The following is a 22,458-nucleotide window of genomic DNA, read 5'->3' as shown; positions in this document are numbered from 1 at the left end:
AATAAATCATGACCTATATTCTAATACGTGTTTGATTTATCTCGATCTATAAGAAAACTTAGAACTGGCAATAAATGCATTTTTTTCATCTAAAACAAGTTCTTAACATCATGAAAACCTGCAATTGGCTCTAGGAAAATGTTTTATGATATTAAAACATGTTGAAACATTTTCCAAATTTTTTGAAAACCATGTCGTCCCCTCATATTTCGATCTCTCCATATTTGCAAATGCCTAATATCTCAGTCAATCTCATTTCCTATCTTGCCACTATCGACATCCGCCGTCGACCACTACCTTTTCCTCCAAGGTTATGGACCGAACCATATACCGTTCGACTTGTCTCGTCTCGACGACCATCTTTGTCAGTCTCACCATTAGCTGTCATCTCACGTGTCGAAGAAAGTCGCGGCACTCCAAATTCTTGTGGTGATGCTTAGAGCCTCCGTTCGCCATGCGATTTTCATAAATGTGCTCACCTTCTTCTCCTTGTCCTGAATCTGTAGTTTACGTGTTGATCGGAGATTATTTCGTGGTACACGCCCTTGACCGCACACATTTTTTTGACTTTCTGGTATGCTTTTGTTGCCTTTATCTATTTCCATGGCTGCCTTTTACTCAAGTAATGTGTCCTCTGATGTTTTGAAGCCCGAGGCACCCATTTTCAAGAATTATGTTTATGTTCCATTATGCATGGACAAATTGGACGGTTCTAATTATGACTTTTATGTTGGGACGAGGCCCCTCAAACAGTTCACACTGAAGCAGTTTCCCAATTGGTAGTTAGAACTTGCCGCTCTGCACTACAAGGTCACTGGTTGACACTATAAGCTTACTGATAGGCGAACACAAGCAAATTGTCTGAAGTCACCATCAATTCAAAAGAGGCAGAAAACAAAAAAATGCAAGAGATGAGATAAAGAGAAAGATGAAACAAATTTTAACGTGGAAAATCTCCCTTAAGTCAGATGAGAAAAAACCATGGGACGCTAGTCCAACAAGTCTTCCACTATGAATAATAGAATTACAAATTCAAACTTTTCTAGTCACACTAGAGGTACACTCAAACTTCTCTTCAGAGGTTTCATTCAAAATTATCTTCACCTAGGCTGACCTATTACAAAGGTTTTCTTAAGCTTATAAAGGTTAGAGAGTCCCCACACCTTCTTCTAGAATCTTAATCGATAATGAGGTGGTTGAGCAGATATTGATCCATGCACCCTTAAACGTGGTGCATTCCTATCCACCAAGCATTAAATAGAGGAACACACCCCAATATTTTGGGCATCTGGCATTAAACTTTGGCTTAAGGAACATGATTACACTGACCATCTCGCCATCACTGTTGAATCTGTAACTACTGCATTGCGCCCTAGGTGTAAGAAGATTGATGCCCAATTATACAGTGTCATTAAATCCTTTATTCACCATACCCTTAAGCAGATCTTTTGTTCTCATGTTACATGTCAATTTGTTTGGCATCAGGTTAAGGAGTTGTATACTAATGACACTCAATGTCTCTATAGTGTGTGCAAAAACCTGATGAATGTTATATAACCCTGGCATTTTGATGGCCATATGTCTGCATCCTTAGGGAAGATCCATGGCATGGTCCATGACTTTAATGAGCTTCTTCCTCTAACTGAGGATCGTATTAAGGATCTTGAACAACGAAACACCTTTTTTATGTTGTTGGCTCTTTATTGCATGCCTCAGGAGCACTTAGCCAATCATGACCAGATTCTGGGATCTACCACAATGCTGACACTAACCTCTATTTGGTCTACATTGCTACGGATTCCACCTAAGCACCTCGCCGAACCTGTGGCTCTTTCCCTGTCACCTGCGAATTCATCTACACTTGTTTCCAAAGGTTATGTTCCCCCTCTAACTGATTCCTTTGCATGTATCAAAGGGTTATGGTCATGGCCGTAAACCTTCCAAAGGTCATTCTCATTGTAACAAGTTCGACCATACTATAAATCATTGTTGGAAACTTCATGGACACCTTCCCTACTCGATTCAGGTTGCACAAGTTTCTCCTAATTCTCAATTATATGTTGCACCACCTCCGATTATTCTCACTGGCTTCATGAAAATGGTATGAGGAGAATCACGTCCCATGTTCCACTGCCCCTATTGCACATATGGGTGATTCCTTTGTTGGTCTTAATCAACCGCAATCACATGCTCCTTGGGTTCTAGACTTTTGTGCATCCAATCATATCTTAGGTAATAAGTCCCTATTTACTTTTCTCTCCAAATCTGGTTCGTTGGTTTATCCCTGTGGGATTAGCACAGTTCTAGTTTTTCCCTCTCTTTCTATTGATAATGTGCTTTATTTCCTTAATTCTCCTTTTGAGCTTATTTTCATTAGCCGAGTAACCCAATCTCTTGTTTGTATTATTTCCTTCGCTTAAGACTTTGTGATTTCGCAAGATTGGAACTTAAGAAGGATGATTGGCACTGAATCTGAGTCCAACGACCTTTCTTAGCTTTCCACCTCATCATCAGTGTGCTCTGCTATGGATTTTCAGCTTATTATTCAGGCTCAGTTGGGTCATCCAAGCCTTGGTAAACTTCAAAAGATGGTGTCAGATTTATCTACTTTATCTAGCTTATCTTGTGAGACCTGTCAATTAGGAAAATACACTCGTAATTCATTTCTCGATCGAGTCAATCATTGATCTTCGTCTCCATTTACTTTAGTTCATTCAGATATTTGGGGTACTAGTCGTACCTCATCCATTATGAGTTTTAGGTACTTTTTGAGTTTTATTGATGATTATCCTAGATGTGCATGACTACTCTTAGGGGGTGTTTGGTATGAAGCTTTTGTTTAGAATGATGGGGAAGTGGGGAATGTTTTTTGTCCATTTTTGGTATGAGGTATCTTGATTTAGTCCCTGCATAAAAATCTCCAGTCAATCCACATTTGCACTGAGCATAAAAAAAAAAAAAAGAATCCCCATCAGCCTATGGTATTTTTTTCCCCATGTACTCCAATTGTGATTCTAGCGAATTCAGACGATAATGCCCTCTGATTCTATTTATGGATGTTTATCGAATTCACAACCACCGACTGTGGAATATTGATGGAACCTTTAACAGACCAAGATCTTAAGTATGGAAATACAAGGATAGGTGCAAAGATGGGGGACAACCAGATGGTGTGGATGACGGAGACACAAGGCAGCCTAGCGCATTTGCCAGTGATAAAAACAACACCCCAGTAACTGGAGCTTGGAGGAGGAGTTTGGTGATGGTGACTTGGTTATCCTAAGAGCCAAAAAACTTGTAAGAGACCGAACAAACGATGAATTAACGACGGCTCACACAAGAATAAAAAAATAAATGACCAATGGAATCATTCCTTTATGGTTTGGGTTTTGTATCTCGACCGGATGGAGGAAGAGGGTGATTTCTCTGATTTTCTGAAACAACCATTTCAACCTAGACATAGGGAAACAAGGCACAAAAAGAACATACAGAGATACAAAATTTAAAAATTACGGGTAATTTAGTAATTTTTGTTGAGATTCCCATCAATATTCTACCATCAACCAAACATCCCATCAATAAAATTAACCTCATTTGCCCAGTAAAATTTTGGTATACCAAACACTTTTTGTTACTTTTTTGGGGAAAAAAATTTCCCACCATATTCTTAGAAAAAAAATTTCCTCGGCAAAAAAAATATCTCTTTTACCAAACACCCCCTTAATGAAAAATTGGTTTGAAATATTTTCCATTTTTCTTTTTTCTTTAATAAAATATTTACTCAATTTGGTGTTTTTAGTCGCATGTTTCATAGCAATAATGCCAGTCAATATTTATCTCATCAATTTCAAATATTTTTTGCATCTCATGGAATATTTCACCAGACATATTATTCCCATATCAAACATCTTTAGGTGGATCTTTACAATCAAGGTTGGTCCTGATGGTCAGGTGGACCGTCTCAAGGCTCAGCTGGTGGTTAAAGGATACACTCTGGTGTTTGATTTGGATTATGGGGTCACATTCTCCCCTATGGCAAAAATGACATTGATTTGCCTTTTTCTTAGCATAGATGTTATCCATCATTGACCTCTCTATCAGTTGCATATTAAGAATGCTTTCCTGTATAGAGATATTGCAGAAGAAATTTATATGGAGCAACCTTAAGGATTTACTGCTTAGGGGAAGTTTGGTTTGGTTTGTTGCCTCTGCAAATCTCTATATGGTCTCAAATATTCTCCATTTGCTTGGTTAAGGAGATTTATCATTATTATTAAACAATTTGGTTTGACGCTTAGTAAAGATGACCACTCACTATTTTATCGTCACTCAGTTTCAGGATCCGTTTATTTGATGGTCTATGTTGACAATATTATCATTACAAGTAATGATCATCATGGCATTACTCAGGTAAAACAACATCTGAGACATAACTTTCAGACAAAGTATCTTGCTAAACTTCAATATTTCTTAGGGATAAGGTAGCTTAGTTTAAGGATGGTATTGTGATATCTCAAAGGAAGTTTGTTGTGGATATTCTTAAGAAAACAACTCTGTTGAATGCAAAGTCAATTGAAACTCTTGTAGATCCAAATGTCAAACTTTTACCAAATCAGGGAAGTCATTCTCTGATCTATAAGGGTATAGAAGATTATTTGGGAAGCTAAACTACCTCACTGTCACTAGACCAGACATCTTTTTTGTGATTTGTGTAGTGAGTTAGTTCCTTAACTCTCTTTATGTAGATCACTGGAATGCAACAATTCATATTCTCAAGCACATCAAATCAGCTACAAGGAAATGTCTCTTCTATGGGACAAAGGTCATACTAGAGTCGTGGGATACTCAGGCAGGTTTTCCTAATGTTAGGAGATGCACCTATGGATATTGTGTGTTTATTGGAGATAATTTAGTCTCCTATGAAAGTAAGAACTAGAGCATGGTAGCTATATCGTGTGCTGAAGCAGAGTATCGCTCCATAGCCACAGCCACTTATGAACTTGTCTAGCTAAAGCAACTGCTCAAGGAATTGAAGTTTGGTCACACTGAGCCAGCAACTCTCATTTGTGATAATCAAGTTGCCTTGCATATTGCCTCCAATCTAGTATTTCATGAAAGAACTAAGTATATTTAGATAGATTGTCACTTCATTAGAGAGAAAATCTTATCAGGGGAGATAGTTATAGAGCTTGTCAACTCAAATGATTAACTAAGAAATGTCTTTATTGAGTCCTTGAGGGGTCCTTGAATAGATTATATATGTAACAAGTTTGGAGCTTATAATTTTTTTATTTCTATATATTTTTTACTACTTTAAAAAATCATAATAATTTTTAAGCCAATGTTTGGTTACCTATAAAATACAAAATAGTAACAAAATGCCAATATGGCATTGTCTTGTCGATCGATATGGTCAAGTTATGTGTGTTAGAAGTTATTCCATGTCAACACTCACCAGGCAAGGCACCTGTGTGAACCAATCCACAACCCAAGCAACACAATTGGGACAAAGAGCAAACCAATCAAGATTTCGCAGCAACGAGGCAACACGTAACAAAAGGAAACCAGCCCATCTAAAGGATTATTTAACTAAGTATCTTTATGCAGAAAGGACTTAGCCCAGTAGAGGAATTGTTGGATATTTTCTTAACTTCTGTTGCTTTTATAGTTTCTTATTTCAGACCATCTTAATTTTATTAAGTTTGTTATGTACTGAATTAAATAGGAGTGGAAAGTAATGAAAAGTCAGAAATATTCACAATCTCTCTCTCTAGCTCTCTTATCCCCTCTCTCTCTCGCTACCCCTCTTCATTCCTCTCTAAAAACATTCTAAAACCCTACATCATCACGTGAAATAATGTTTTTTTTATACATGAATGTTATATTTATAAAAAAAATTATTTACAGATTATATTATGTATTTTGTGAAATACATTTTAAGTGAGTGTATTTTTCAAAATACATAATATAGTTGATAAAAATTTATAAATAAAAAATTTATAAATTTAATGCTTCCCATTTATATTATATAAAAAAATTTGTTAATTGTCGCACCAAATTCAGAATGGCACAACACCGTTCTGACACTTAAGTTTTATATTAATTTGTTGTTAGAATTTCATGTAGAATCTTTGTTGCGTGGCTTGTTTCTGTTACCCTTTAAAAACGAGAACAGTGGCCAAAGTGCCACTGTTGGCAAAAAAAAACACCAAAATGCCACGCTAACAGTAAATTTTGCCAAAATGCCATGTGGCATATTTTCCTACACTCTGTAGCGAAATATGTGTGCAAATAATTCGCTACACGGTGTAGCAAAATATGCCGCATCAGAATGCACAGAACCAAAAATGCCACGTGTCAGACAGGGAGAATTTTGCTACACTGTGTAGCGAAATTCTTCTTGTTTGACACGTGGCATTTTTGGTTCTGACGTGGCATATTTCGCTACACCGTGTAGCGAATTATTTGCACACGTATTTCTCTACACAGTGTAGCGAAATATGCCACGTGGTATTTTGGCAAAATTTACTGTTGGCATGGCATTTTGGTGTGTTTTTTTGCCAACAGTGACACTTTGGCCACTTTGGAGTAGGAAGCGACACATTGTCACATGTTGTAGCAGTGAAATAGACCTTTATGCTGATTGAGATTCACTGGTTTCTTTGAAAGGTTTCTGAGATAGAGTGAGAGCCGGTGCTGCGAAATCCCCATCTTCTACTGAACAGGAACTTGTTAGAAATTGAAAGTGGGATCGACGATCACCTTGCTAATAAAGTTCTTGGGTCTATGCTACAACCAGAAGGAGTTCCATTCGCAATAGAAGAGACTCGGTGCTTTTAGCTGATTTCATCACTTACGGGTTTAGGAATTTACTGATGCATTGGCACGTATTGTGCTTGTATAATTACGTGTTAAGAAAAGAACCAGGAGAGTAGGATTAGATGAATCGTGTATGGACAGAAAGCATTAGTGGTTAGTAGTTAGTTGAGTATAAAGATGTATCAAATGTTTTTTCAGAGGTATCTTGAATAAAAGCAGAGTTCTTTCTCTTCAATTTTTCCTTTTCCTTCTCTTCTTAAGGGTTCCACCATTAACATTGGTGCTTTCATTCTACACTTTCACTGTTCTGGACGCCATGACAAGGGTTCAAGAATTGTCGGAGGAGCTCCATTCTTTCCAGCAACGTGTAGACACCTAATTTGACGAATTACGTGTGCAAGCAACGATGCAAGCAACGAACACCCGCAACCAGATTTCCTTGCTGGTTAATCAGATGCAACAACTCCAGGAGGTGGTGCGTGCTACCCATTCTCCTCGCCGTGAAACTTCCAATGGCAATGCTTCATCTTCGCCTCTTTCACGTCCAGATTCCACCGATCCACGTTCCTTACTCAAAGGGGTTCGCATGGAGATGCCTCTGTTCAATGGCAATGACCCCAATAATTGGATCTTTAAGGATGAACTTTTCTTCACTCTTCAATCGATTCCGGAGGATACTAAAGTGCCATTAGCTGGGTTGAAGATGGATGGGATGGCTGCTTCGTGGTTTCAATGGACCTTCAAATCAGGTAGCGTTCGTTCTTGGGGTGATTTCAGTGCTGCACTTCGTCATCGGTTTGGCATTCCTGGGTTTACCAATTTGAAAGGGTCGTTATCTAAATTGACCCAAACATCTTCTCTTCGCCATTTCATTCAGCAATTTGAGGCATTAGTGAATCAAACTCCAGATTTAGATGATGGCCTTCTCAAAAAAAAATTCACTTCGGGTCTCTAATCAGAGCTTCGTGGTGCGGTTCAATTACGGGAACCTATTTCCTTGCACCAAGCCATCCAGCTTGCCATGGCTTACGATGATCATTTCGGTGAGTTGAAGAATTCTTTTCAAGGTACACAACGGAAATTTGCTTCTCGGTATAATTCGGCAGCTGATACTACCCCTGTTACTGCATATTCTCCTACTACTATGGTAGTTTCCCAACCTCCTGTGTCTACAACACAACGATTGGCCCTTCCTGCCCCTAACCAGGGCAAACGATTTTCTCATGTTGATTTTCAAAAACATAGGGATATGGGTCTGTGTTATACTTGTGATGAACAATGGACCTCAAAGCATATCTTAAAAATAAATTGATGCTGTTAGTGGGTGAGGAATCTGACCCGGATCCAGAAATGGAGGAGGAACACATTGTCTGGAAAGCTGACAATCCAGGTGGGGAATCACGAGATGCTTCTCTGCATGCTTTGAATGATGGAAATCATCATCGTTCTTTGATGTTTTTATCTACCTTAAAGGGTATGGAATTCTCAATACTGGTTGATTCAGGTAGTACCCACAACTTCATACAAAAGCAATTGGCTATTCAACTTTCTTTACCTATGTCCCATAGTCATAAAATTCGTGTTTTTTGGGAAATGGTGAGGTTATGATATCTGACAAAAAGTGTTTGAAGGTACCCTTGGTGATTCAAGGTACTTGTTTTGTTTGCGATATATGGGTGTTGGAATTGGCAGATTTGAGTGTCATCTTAGGCATGCCATGGCTGGAAAAGTTGGAGAAGGTCACCCATTATTATGTTAATAAGTTCATGGAATTCTTTTGGGAAGGGCAACCAAAATGTTTACAAGGCCATAGACTTGGTTCTGTTCACATAACAGACCCTGATATTGCTCATTCTGAATGGGGAATTTGTGATGTTCTGCAGGTTGAAACCAAACTACAAGAGCAGGATACCATTGGGTCCGAATTATTAGTCCTGAAGGATTCGGTTTCCAATGATATTTGGCCAGTTTTGGTCAAATTCCAACATGTGTTTTCAATACCATGTGGCCTACCTCCTTTTAGGGGCTTGGATCACTCAATTCACTTCGTAGATCATGTTTCACCAATTAATGTCAAGCCTTATCGATATGCTCACAGCCAAAAGTCAGAGATTGAACGGCAGGTATCTGACTTGTTAAGTGTTGGGTTTATTCAACATTCACAAAGCCCATTTTCCTCTCCTGTTTTGCTTGTTAGGAAGCAAGATAATTCTTGGAGGCTTTGCATAGACTATAAAGCCCTCAATGCAGTCACCATCAAGGATCGTTTCCCTATTCTAACTATTGATAAACTCCTGGATGAATTAGGGGGCTCCACTGTGTTTACAAAGCTGGATCTCAGAGCAGGGTACCACCAAATTCGAATGCTTCCAGATGATGTACACAAGACTGCTTTTCGCACTCATGATGGTCATTTTTAGTTCCTAGTCATGCCATTTGGCTTGACCAATGCTCATACTACCTTCGAAGCAGTCATGAATCATCTCTTCAAGGACCTTCGGCAATTCATCATTGTGTTCTTTGATGATATATTAGTATTCAACAAATCCGTGGAAGAACATATTCAGCATCTTGAAATGACATTAAGCTGCTTACAACAACATTGTTTCTTTGTTAAGCTCAGTAAGTGTTCCTTTGGCACCCGAAAAATAGAGTATTTGGGTCATGTGGTTGATGCCAATGGTATTTTTGCTGATCCTAAGAAGATATCTGCTATGGTGGAGTGGCCTGTTCCTAAAACACTTAAGCAGTTGAGGGGATTTTTGGGCCTCACTGGCTATTATAGAAGATTTGTTAGGAGCTATGCTACTTTGGCATTCCCACTGACAGAACTCTTAAAGGATCAGATACTTTTGTATGGATAGATAGAGCTGATGAAGCCTTCTCACAACTCAAGGCTGCCATGACTCAAACTCCTATGTTACGTTTGCCAAATTTTGAAGACCCATTTGTGCTTGAAACTGATGCCTCAGGTAGTGGAGTCGGTGTTTTCCTCCTCCAACATGAACAACCTATCTCTTATTTTAGTAAGAAATTGTGTTTTCGTTTAGCAAATGATTCAACATACATAGGGGAGTTATATGCCATCACAGTTGCTGTTAAAAGATGGCATCAGTACTTATTAGGCTCCAAGTTCGTGATTCGCACTGATCATCGAAGTATCAAGGAGCTTCTCACTAAAACAATTCACACGGAGGAGCAGCAAAAATACCTCTGGAAATTAATGCGGTATACTTTTCGTATTGTGTACAAACAAGGAAAAACAAATTTGGTTGCTGATGCCTTATCTAGGAAGTTTGAAGAGGGTCATCTCAATGCCATTTTGTCATAACCAGACTTTGACATAGTTACTGAGATCCAGAAACAGAACACAACAGCTCCACACCTCTTACAACATCATCAGCAGTTTAAGGACAACCCCAATGCTAACCCAGAATTCTTGGTTCGAGATGGAATCATGTTCTTCAAAGGCAGTTTTACACACCTTCCTGCGCCTTTCTGCTACCTTCTACTGGTCAACTATGCGCAAGGATGTGAAGCAATTTGTTAGAGAATGTCAAATTTGTCAACAAGTTAAATATGAGACTTCCAAATCCTCTGGCTTGTTGCAACCTTTACCTATACCAGAAGGAGTGTTCGAAGAGTTGTCTAAGGACTTTATTACTGGGTTACCAGCCTCCAAGGGATTCACCACCATCTTAGTAGTGGTAGATAGACTCTCCAAGTTTGCTTATTTTGGCTGTTTACCCGCAGCTTATACAGCTGCTAAGGTTGCTGCATTGTTCTGTGACCTCATTGTTCGTGTTCAAGGCTTTCCCCTTTCGATTTTGACTGACAGAGATAGTATATTTCTTAGTCAGTTTTGGATCCATTTGTTCAAATTAAGTGGTACCACGTTGAGGACTACTTCATCTTATCATCCACAATCGGATGGCCAAACCGAAGTTACCAATCGGTACGTAGAACAATACCTTTACTGCTTTTGTTATGAACAGCCAAGCTTATGGTCTCAATTTCTGGCTTTGGCTCAATACCACTATAACTCAGCTACTCATTCTGCTATTGGCATGACCCCCTAACAAGCAGTATTTGGGAAGACTCCTACATTGATTCCTTTTTATCCAAGGGGGCTCATAAAAATCGAAGCCATTGACACTATGTTACAACAGCAAAATGACATCATGAAGCAACTGAAATTGCATTTATAGAGAGCTCAAAACCGAATGAAGATACAATATGACAAACACCACAAGGAGAGAACCTTTCAAGTGAGAGATCAGGTATGGGTCCGATAACAACCTTACCGTCAAGTTACGGTGGAACGTAGAGCTAATCATAAGCTTAGTAAACGTTTCTTTGGTCCATTTGAAATCTTCTGTCTCTTGGGGCTTGCTGCGTATGAATTGAAGTTACCATCTGGATGTCAAATTCATCCTGTCTTCCATGTTTCACAGCTCAAACCTTGGGTGGGAACTCAGCAAATCAACGCCGATCCCTTGCCATCCTTTGTTGTTGACAACAAACCAGTACAGGTCCCTCTTGCTGTCTTAAGCACACGCATTGTAACTTCTCACAACAAGCAAGTTCGTGAATTCCTCATCCAATGGTCCCACTCAGTGCCTGAAGATGCTACCTGGGAGAAGGAAGAAGATCTCCAACGTTGATATCCCAATCTTGACCTTGAGGACAAGGTCAATTGTGAAGAGCGAGGGAATGTTACAACCAGAAGGAGTTCCATTCGCAAGAGAAGAGACTCGGTGCTTTTAGCTGATTTCATCACTTAGTGGTTTAGGAATTTACTGATGCATTGGCACCTATTGTGCTCGTATAATTACGTGTTAATAAAATAACCAGGAGAGTAGGATTAGGTGACACGTGTATGGACAGAAAGCATTAGTGGTTAGTAGTTAGTTGAGTATAAAGATGTATCGAATGCTTTTTCAGAGGTATCTTGAATAAAATCAGAGTTCTTTCTCTTCAATTTTTCCTTTTCCTTCTCTTCTTAAGGGTTCCACCCTTAACAGTCTATACATCTTTTTTTTTTTGTGTCTATATATATATATATATATATATATATATATATATATAAGATAAATTTACTTAATCGTTGATTTCCATATATCTAACTGTTGAAATTTATTGGATCTTACTTATTAATTAATTATTAATTTATAATAAATTATAATCGTTAGATACACGAAAATTAATAGTTAAGATTTGATGTAAAGCTTATTATTCTTATATAAAATGATCATATCCTTTATATATATATGGGAAAAATATTTTTCAAACTGTTTGAGATAAATTTATCTCCGGTTACCCTAAAACTACGTCGTTTTGATTATTTATTTCCTTATATGTATTGATTCACCTTTGAATGGTTATGATTCTCCTTTTCTCTCTCTTCCTTTATCACCATTGATCCATCTTTGTACGGTTATGATTTAGCAGCCGGAGATAACTTTATGTGCGGCAGCTTGAGAAATGATAAGCCCTATATAAATATATATATATATATATATAGAGGTAGGATCCTTTGACACCGGTGTCAAATTTGAAATTTGACACCTCATCTTAGAGTCGTTAGATAAAAAAAGATCAACGACTCTGATTTGTGAGCATGTGACACCATTGATCTTTTTTTATCTAACGGCTCTCATATGAGGTGTCAAATTTCAAATTTGACACCGGTGTCAAAGGATCCTACCTCATATATATATATATATATATATATATATATATATATATATATATATAGGGTTTGGTGTTTGTCATTTTAAATGACATAAGTTATGTCATTTTAAGAGAGAGATGAACACAACGAATGAAAATCATGTGAGAGAAAGTGAGTGATTTTTTTTAATTTAAATTTTAAATAAAAAATATTTTCTTGTGTCTATCTCTATCTTAAAATGACATAACTTTATGTCATTTAAAATGACAAACACTTTTCCCATATATATAGATATATATGGTTTCATATAATCTCATGTTGTAGACACACATGTGATAGATAGGGTCTGCCTTACAAAAAAAGAAAAAAACTGTCATGGTTTTCGATGGGTCTATTGGAGATGAAACTACTCTTATATTGCATAAGAGTAATTTTTTTCATATATATATATAGGGAAAGATTATAGTTACTACCTCATTTTCTTACTACTTTTTACTATTAAATCAATGGTTGATTTCTATCAATCTAACTGTTATAATTTATTGGGTCATGCTTATTAATTAATTATTAATTTCCAATAAATTATAAACGTTAGATTGACGCAATTCAACGGTTAAGATATAGTAGTAAGAGAGATATGAAGAATAAGATGCAGTAACTATAACATCTCTCTCACACACACGTATATATATATGTGTGTAATTGCTAATCATGAAGTACACATCGATGTTTTGACACATAAGCTTAATATTAAGGATTTGTTTGATTGTGTTTTAATTTTTTTTTAAATTGTTTATTAGAAAAGTTAAAAAAAAATATGTGTTTTCTATTTATTTATTTTTGTTTTGAAAGTTAAAAATCAAAACACAAAACAAAACAATTCAAATATATTTTCTAAATTTAATTCTAAAAACTAAAAAACAGGTATAGCTTTTTAGAACTAATTTTACAAAATAGGTTTTTATCAAATATCTTTTTATGTTATTATTCTGAATATAAATAAAAAACTATTTTTAACAACAAAAATCAAACAGACCGTAAGTTATTATTGGTATTCCATATAGAATCTTTGTTGGGCGATTAGTTTTTGCTACCGTTCTAAAACGTCTAGATCTTAACAAAGAAAGGAGGAGGAAATGACATCTTGTCACCAGAAATATCTAATATACTAATGTCGCAATATTTGTTTGATATTATCATCCAATAAAAATTTATAAATGACTGTGATATTTATACACATAAAAAAGAAAAATATTTTTTTATCCAAATATCAGTTGTTCAATAAAAGAGTTATCTACTGCAATTGCATCAAAAATGTTCTAGTTAATAGTTATCACCGGCTTTAGCGGTGAAATGGACCTTTATGGTAGATTAGGATTTGCTGTTTCTCCACAAGATTGAGAGCTAGTGTAGCAAAATACTTAACTTCTTTCTTCTTCTTTTTTTCTTTTTTTTTTTTTTTTTTTTTTTGAAATGAACAAAATACTTATCTTCAGCCGATTACGATCTAGTAATAATAGAAAGTGGGATTGACAGTCACCTCGTCGATAACCATTTTTTTCTGTCCAATCAATGAATATCATATCTAATTCACCATTAATGAATAAATGTCATTAATTTTTTTATATTAAAAGTGTTATTTTACATTACACATAGCATTACAACATTAAAATTATTTATATATATATATATATATATATATATATATATATATATAGGATTTGATATTTTTCATATTATAGGAGATAAAATTATTTTTAACATACACATAAAAATGTGAGGAGCCTGTGTAGGGCATCGTGAAGAGAAAAGAGAGAGAAAAAATGAGTTTCACATATTTTTATGTGTATATAAGAGATAAAATTATTTCTTACAACATGAGAGACATTAAATCCATATATATGAGATTAATGTCTCTCATGTTATTGGAGATAATTTTATCTCCTACACATATATAAAATGTGTGGAGCACATGTGGGGCCATATGAAGATAATAAAGAGAAAAAGAAAACATGAATCTTATATTTTTATGTGTATATAGGAGATATAATTATTTATTATAATATGAGAAATATTAATCCTTATATATATATAGGGGTATGATCCTTTGACACCGGTGTCAAATTTAAAGTTTGACACCTCATCTGAGAGCCGTTATATCAAAAAAGATCAATGGTATCACATGCTTCCAAATCAGAGTCGTTGATTTTTTTAATGTAACGGCTCTCAGATAAGGTGTCAAACTTTAAATTTGACACTGGTGTCAAACTTTAATTTTGACACTGGTATCAAAGGATCCTACCCCATACATATATATATATATATATATATATATATATATATATATATGAAAAAATATTTTTCAAGCTGTTTGATATAACATTATCTCCGGCTACTAAATCATAACCATAAAAAGATTGATCGATGGTGATAAAGGAAGAGAGAGAAAAAGGGAATCATAACCATTCAAAGGTGAATCAATTAATATAAGAAAATAAATAAACAAAGCGACGTAGTTTTGGGATGACCGGAGATATATTTAATATAAGTTTTCATGTTGAGACCCTTGAATTTGCATACGAAACTTCTTTTTTTCTTTCTATTTTTAATAAGTATAAATCCCACAACTAATTGAGTCACAACGGAAGAATTCAAATTCTTATAAAAAAATGAAAAAACCCTATATAATAACAACCATTGTATATACTATTTTTTTTGGTTTAAAGGTGGTCAAACTTTGGTCCATATTTCTTGATTACACGAAACAACAAAAGGCTAGTTGTTGAGTTGGGCACTTGAGGGTTTGGACTGGGACCCACACTTCTAATTTGATAATTGAAATGAATAAGAAAATCCATGCCACGCGTTCACAGCGCGTAGAAAGACAGATAGGTTGATGTCAGGAAGGACCCACCGAAGTTCTAAAGGCCGTTGATCTGAGCTCTTAGTCCGAATCGGACGGCATAAGTTTAGAGTCAAAGACCTACTTGATGGCTCTGTTTGACCAACGCATGCTCTTCTTCTTCTTCTTTTTTAATTATTATTAGAAAACAAAATAAAAAAATTCACAACTTTGACCGGGCTGTCACCCTCAATCGAGGTGAACTTCGTTGAAAGTCGTGGAGCACTCTGAAATTACCAAACATGCCATGGACCCACCACCATTTTTCTTTTTAAGTTTCAACTTTTTTTGGTGTGCTTTGAACTATGAAATGTCCAAGAGGTCCTTCGTCCTTGATAATATAGAAAACAAAGAACTACCCTTTACCTATGATCAATTGACCATATAGGGCAAAGTAGAATTTGAATTAAAGTTTGTTAAAAGGTATTTTACCAATAAGAATAGTTGGTTCATAAGGTCATTCTCTCTAAGAAACATGATAATAAATTTTTTTATTCTTGTATGTTTCTTATTTAGTTTAATTTAAATTACCATAATTATAAAAGAAATTAGCAATATCGACTAGTTATATATATATAGGGAAAAATATTTTTGCAGTTAATGCAGAGAAGTTATCTATATTTATTCCCAAAATGACGTCGTTTTAGTATTGAAATCTTAAAAAATTATAAATATAAAGACTGTTATAACCCTAAAATAAATTAAAATTACAAAAACACCATGATTTCCGTCCCAAAACGGCGTCGTATTGACTTACTGCAGATAACTTATCTGCAGTAACTGCAAAAAAAGCAAACTCATATATATATGGAATTTGATTTTCTCATGTTACATGATAATTGAATTCTCATATTGTGACTCAATTAATGGTGAGTCCTATATTTATTAAAAAGAGAAAAAAAAACTTTACACGTAAATCGAAAGATCACAATATGAGAACTCATTTCTCATGTTGTATGAGAATTCAATTGTCATGCAACATGAGAAAATATTTTTCTTATATATATATATATAATTTGTAAAATGATTTATCATATAATTATTACCGCAATGAAAATCCTTTCTTGAAATAGATATAGAAACATTATTATTTCAAAAAAAAAATCTATAAAGACAATTGTATCACAGATTAAAAATGCGTCACTTTATCTTCAACTAAGTTAAAAAATGTGAATTTTTGGATAAGAATGTTAGGATTGAAGTAATGAATGTTGTAGTAACAAAATTTTCAGTACGGCAATAAAAAACATATAATAAAAAGTAAAAACTATAGCAAAGTGTACCAAATCTTAAAGAATTGACGGTAAAAAAAAATGAACTCTTAAAAAATTGAATTAGTCAAAATTCAAAACCAAATTCAAAATACATTTATTTGTGGTTTAATACAAAGGGGGCATTCAAGGTAAACCCAAAAATAGAAGCCAAATTAAACAAAAAAACAAAAAAAGGGCAAAGTTGGGAAAGAGGAAAATGGATACGTTTTGTGTTTAATGAAAATATTACTTTAATCACATAAATTAAATGTGGGTTTTGGTTAAGTTTGACCACTGCTCAATGCTCATTGGGTTCCATTTTCTCTCTCATCATCCTTTTCTTTCTCTCTCTACAATTCTAAATAACTCTTCCCTACTTTTCTCTCTCTCCCTCTCTCTCTTTCTCTCTCTAAAATCTTCACTTCTCAGCTTTTTCTAATCTGCTTTCTTTGACTCAAAGGGGTTTTTGTGGACAAATCAAAACCACAAAAAGTTTCGATTTTTACCCATTTCACCGCCGCTGGATCGCTTCACTCTGAGTTGCATGAGCTGCCATCTCTTCCGCAGGTTCGTTCAATCTTCTTCCTTTGCTTTCGATTCGTGTAATTTTGAGCGTTTTCTGATGCAAATTTTCTTGGGAATTTGCTATGGGCTTGTTTTGCATTCTGATTCATTCGCCAGTTCGTTGTTCATTTTCTTGTTGATTTTATTTTTTATTTCATTTTATTTGGAAAATTGTTGGTTGGAACGAAGTTTTAAGGCATGGAAAATCCTTTTTCTTTTTCCTTTTTACCTTATTAATATTTGGAAACTAAATGGAATAAATGGGTTTTTGTAAAATCTCTTTGATGTTATGGATCTGAATTGCTTTTCATGTAGTTGAATATATGGAGATTCAGGGCTTTGTGTATGTGGAGTTAGTCTTTAGAAGTTCAGTAGTTCTCCTCATTTGTAAAAAAGCATGTAGCCCCCCTTTTTTTTTAAATAAATATATATTTGTTGTCGAAATTGGAAAGTGGGATGGGAAAATTGAAGTAATTTTATTATTCTTTTTTATGGAAATGTGATGTACACAAGTTGGAAATGAGGTTTATAAGGCAATCAGTTAATCAATTATTGATTAGTTGTATTGTTTTCCATTCAATTTACTGTGGCTGGTGCCTATGTGAACATGAAGTCTTAAGAACAATTGGGTGCAAGGAATGAAAAGGGAAATGAAAATAAGAAGAAAGGAAAGATTGTTTATGTTTTATTGTTTTAAGTTGTGCTCAGTGGAGAAGATATAATTCAGAAAAATTATAGATTAGACAGCTAATTTGGTCCTCCAAAGATTTTCAGATCGTCAATTTGGTTCTTGAATGATATATATATTACATCAAAATAGTCCAAAAATTTGTTGTTTACTGAAACCAAATTGATGTTGTGCAATGACCCAAAATCGTCATTCAAAGACTAAATTGTTGTTCTGAAAATCTTTTGAAGATCAAAATGGGCATTTACTCAAAATTAAACAACGAAACGACGATGCACCTATATTACTAGTTAGGCACATGGTGATCAGAATCACAGGAATCATGATTCGATTCGATTCCTCACTCCATTGATACAGATCACATGGAGGTTTGTTTTGTATTTGGAATCACATGTTGAATCGCTGGAATTGTGCCGGAATCATTGGAGTGTCAATCCCGTTGTGTTTCAACGGTACGTATGTCAGAGGGACAGGATCCAAGCAGAAACTATGGAGCAACGATCCAAGGCAGTGATGGGTGGGTGTGGCCGGAATCCCATTGGCACAGAGGTCTGCAAAATGGCTTCTGGGTTTTGTCGCAATTATCTAGTAATTAATGTTGATAGAGAGAAAATTATGCACCATTTTCCCTTGTTTTCTTGTTTTTCGTTTCAAACTTAACTCTAACAAGTGCCTACCTTATATTAATGAGAATCAAATCAAGGTGTCAAACTATGGTTTTGGGAAACACATATTAGCATTATTTCTTCTGGGTTGTCAAACTATGGCGTGTTTAACTACACTAACTTTGTTTGAGATATAATTTTTATTTATGCGGCTTTTTTGTTTTGTTTTTGCAGACATAAACATTTCTCTACAATAACCAAATTTTGTACAAAGGATGGGGTGTTTCACTGTATTGAAGAGCAAGAAGAAAAAGTCTGATCAGATCGTGCATGCAAAACGTGTAACCCATAACGAGCATATACCTACAGTACTGCCTGAACCTCAAATTCATACTCGCTCACTCCAATCTGCACCTCCTAGTTTTAGGACCAGAGTGAAACCCATTCAGCCCGTTAATAAAATCACTAATAATAGAGCACGAGCATTATCTGCTCCATCAACTCTTGATGCAGCAGAACAAGATGCTTTGGCCTCAATTGAGTATGAGGAACAAGAAGAGTCAAAACATCGAACTGGATCAATGAAGGAACAACGTTCATCTAGTCCACAACCTTTACCGCTTCCATCTCCCCAGGGCGGTGCTGCATTGAAGGCTGTTGGCAGCTTTAAGTTGGGGACATCTACTGGTCCTCTATATGCTTCTGGACCTTTGCCGCTTCCTCCTACTGGGTCACTCCGGAACTTTGTGTATGAGGAAATTGCTGCTGCTTGCCACAATTTCTCTTCAGATCGATGCATGTCAGAATGTCTTTCGTCCACCATATATAAAGCTTCCTTTGGTGATGATGCTTCAAGTTCAAAGAAATTTGAAGCTACTGTCACCCGCCTCCACCCATCATCTCAGGTACTTTTCTCCGTATTGCATTACTTTAATTTCAGTTGTTGATATCCTCATGTGCATAGAAATTGCTGACTGGTCTTCTTAATAGTGGACACTTACTAAATATACCGAAGCAATGACTTATTATCTTAGAATGGCTTGAGTTCAATGTTTTTATGTGTTTTATAATATATAAGATGTGTTATAGGTAAGCTTTATATTCTGTTATTTTGAATGAACCGATATATGCTTCAAAGGAATTACGGCAGGCATCAAAATGTTTTTCAAGTATTTCAACTGGTGCCATTCAACTTGCTATTTATCAGTGTCTAATGCCTGTTCTACTTCCTATCCTCCTTACTCTGTTATGTCTCCATTCGTATGAATATGTTGTCAAACCATTGCAAATTGAAGTGCTTAAAAGCTGTTATCGGTTGCATACTTGCTGATTGAAACATAATTATATGTTGTGATTTTTATGTTTTCTCTCATTAAAATATTCTAAATCACCTGAGAACTTTCTGAAGTGGTCTTAAAAGTTTCTGTCTTGTTTCAGGGTTTGAAGGAATTCATAAATGAGGTTAATACTCTTGCATCTTTACAGCATCCAAACCTCTGTAAATTGCTAGGATTCCATGCTCGTGATAATTCGGAACATAGAATGTTGGTTTATGAGAGGCTATATCACGGAAGCTTGGACCGCTTATTGTATGGGAGATCTGATGGACCATCAATTGATTGGAATACAAGAATGAAAATTGCTATATGTGCTGCACAAGGACTTACTTTTTTGCATGAAGAAGGGCCTTTTCAGGTAATTAGCATAAAATTATATTAAACTGAAGAAGCCTCGTGTTGTCATGTCTGCCCTTCCTTTTTGCATGGGGACTTTAGATCTCACCAAGTGAGTGGTGCTAAAGGACCTGAGTCGTTGTGTTTTTCATAATATGGTTGAACGATGTCATGATTAGATGCTTTGTTTCCACTGACCTTCCTTTAGTACATTAGAATTCAATTAAGTGTACATTTTAATGTTTGCTGATATACCTCTTTATATCTACAGGCAATGTATAATGAATTTTCAACAGCCAACATTCAGATTGACAAAGATTTCAGTGCAAAGCTTTCAGGATATGGTTGTGTGGGACATATTCCTGAGGAAGAGATTTCGAGCAGTTCATCTGTATGTTCTTCAACTTAAAAGTGTTTTGTGTTATTCTAATGTTTATTATATTCAGCTAATATCATCTACCTTATCTTCATATTTTACATGAATATTTATTCCATAATTTTTGTTCCCATTCATTATATTGAAGAATATATTATTGTCCAGGCTGTTGGAAACCTATCAGTGGAGACACTGGAGAAAGGAATGCTCACTCCAAAGAGCAACGTATGGAGCTTTGGAATTTTTCTTCTGGAGCTACTCACAGGAAGAAAGAATCTTGATAGCCGTCACCCCAAGGAAGAGAGGAACTTGGTGAAGTGGAGCAGGCCTTTCCTAGCTGATGAGTATCGTCTGTCATTGATAATGGATCCTCAACTCAAAGGTCGTTTTCCTTCTAAAGCAGCAAGAACAATAGCTGACATTGCACAAAGATGCCTTCAAAAGGAGCCATCAGAAAGACCAACAATGAGAACTGTTGTTAAGCATCTCAAAATGATACAGGATTTGAAGTACTCTTGCAGGTTCCCTCTGAAAGAACCAGCATCAATCTCTGGAAAACACATGTCAAGATCACCAAGTCTTAATGGTATCATATGTCCTGCACCTAGGTTGAGTTTCTCTCCATCACCACCATCAGCAGCCCCAGTATCTGTTTCTCCTCCAAGATGGTCTGGAGTGCCAATTGTCCTTCCGCCGCGTGCTTGTTCTTCAACTCTTTCTTTGGAGGAGCTTGATAGGCAAGAAAGCCGCAAGTCATCATCCTCAGCCTCTAGGAGGGCTAGTGTTGAAGGATGTTGATTGTCTATAATGTTCATTTTTTATTTATTATTTTTTTTTTTGGTGTGATTCAACACAAGTTTATAGGAGATAAAAGATGTGTGGTTCTTCCACCTTTTAATCCCTCAGTGTGATATGCCGAGAGGATGTTCTTTTGTAGATAGTGCAAAGGTTGGTCTAAATTTTCAATTAGTTACCCCATTTATATGAAAATCTATATGGTCTTTAACATTATGCTCCTTTCTCCTGTCTCTAATAAAGAAAATACACGGGACAAGAGAAATTAGCTTTGCCATGATGCTTAATCTATAATGTGATACAGAATGTGCAATTAAATTTGGTCCTGAGATCCTTTTGGTATGACAAAAATTTATCGGCAGAAGATTTTCAAATAAAATGTACGATATTGTCATGATTTTAACACCATTTCAATTAAGATAAAAAGTTAACTTATTAATTATTACGCTTTCTTAAAATGAATGTTATGTACCGTGTGGCAGAAGAAAATTGTTTTATTTTTTCTACTTAAATATACTAATCAAATAAATTATTTTAATCTATTCAAATGTTTATTAAGTAATTTATTAGGTTAGGGATAAATAAGAAGAAAAGAAAAGTCAATTTCAAATAAATTAGAAATAGAGGAATTACTTGTGTTTGTGAAATCAATGCATAAAGTAAAATGACTTTTTTCATTTATATAAAGAAATTATCATTCCCACGCATTAGCTATTAAACTAACAAATGATGTATTTTATATTGAAGGACTTAATTATTGAGAAAAATTGAAAATTGAATCAATATAACATAACTTTTAATTTAGAAGTTATATGCTTCATTTATTATGTAAGTATTCGCTCCATTGATAAGAAAGTTTAACTTTCCAATCCTTATTTATTTTTTTACAGTTAAAACTTCTACAAAATATAAGTATATTATAATACGAGAATATAAAATAATTTACTCTAAATTTGTGAGTAGTAATTATTACATGTGCTTTTAGTCTATAAAATACGTTCTGCAGTTTATAAGATTTCAAATTATCCATCCTTTATTTGACATGAAAACATTTTACAATTCGAAGAACAAATAGACTTATTAGATAGAGCTTTTATTTTATTTTGAGG

The 22,458-nt window shown here is 35.3% G+C and overlaps 2 protein-coding genes across 3 annotated transcripts; both read left to right on the top strand.

Moving 5' to 3' along the window:
* The first annotated feature begins 9,248 nt into the window (after nucleotides 1-9,248).
* Nucleotides 9,249-9,683, top strand: LOC133295122 (uncharacterized mitochondrial protein AtMg00860-like). Its single transcript, XM_061493923.1, has one exon. It carries the CDS (start codon nucleotides 9,249-9,251, stop codon nucleotides 9,681-9,683), a length of 435 nt encoding a protein of 144 aa, XP_061349907.1.
* Nucleotides 9,684-17,063: 7,380 nt separating this feature from the next.
* Nucleotides 17,064-21,569, top strand: LOC133295144 (probable serine/threonine-protein kinase PBL1). Of its 2 annotated transcripts, none has more exons than XM_061493944.1 (5): nucleotides 17,064-17,215; nucleotides 18,740-19,410; nucleotides 19,943-20,200; nucleotides 20,450-20,569; nucleotides 20,720-21,569. In XM_061493944.1, exons 2-5 carry the CDS (start codon nucleotides 18,781-18,783, stop codon nucleotides 21,350-21,352), a joined length of 1,641 nt encoding a protein of 546 aa, XP_061349928.1. In that variant the 5' UTR covers nucleotides 17,064-17,215; nucleotides 18,740-18,780; the 3' UTR covers nucleotides 21,353-21,569. The 2 variants fall into 2 exon arrangements, with proteins under 2 accessions (XP_061349928.1, XP_061349934.1); XM_061493950.1 differs by lacking the exon at nucleotides 17,064-17,215 and adding an exon at nucleotides 18,371-18,449.
* The last annotated feature ends 889 nt before the right edge of the window (nucleotides 21,570-22,458 follow it).

Source organism: Gastrolobium bilobum, unplaced genomic scaffold, assembly GCF_033153095.1.
Source record: "Gastrolobium bilobum isolate Gb01-03AN ecotype WA unplaced genomic scaffold, APGP_CSIRO_Gbil_v1 utg10722, whole genome shotgun sequence".
Lineage (NCBI taxonomy): Eukaryota > Viridiplantae > Streptophyta > Magnoliopsida > Fabales > Fabaceae > Gastrolobium > Gastrolobium bilobum.
Note: the sequence above shows the minus strand (reverse complement) of the source record. Positions and strands in the feature narration are given on the sequence as shown.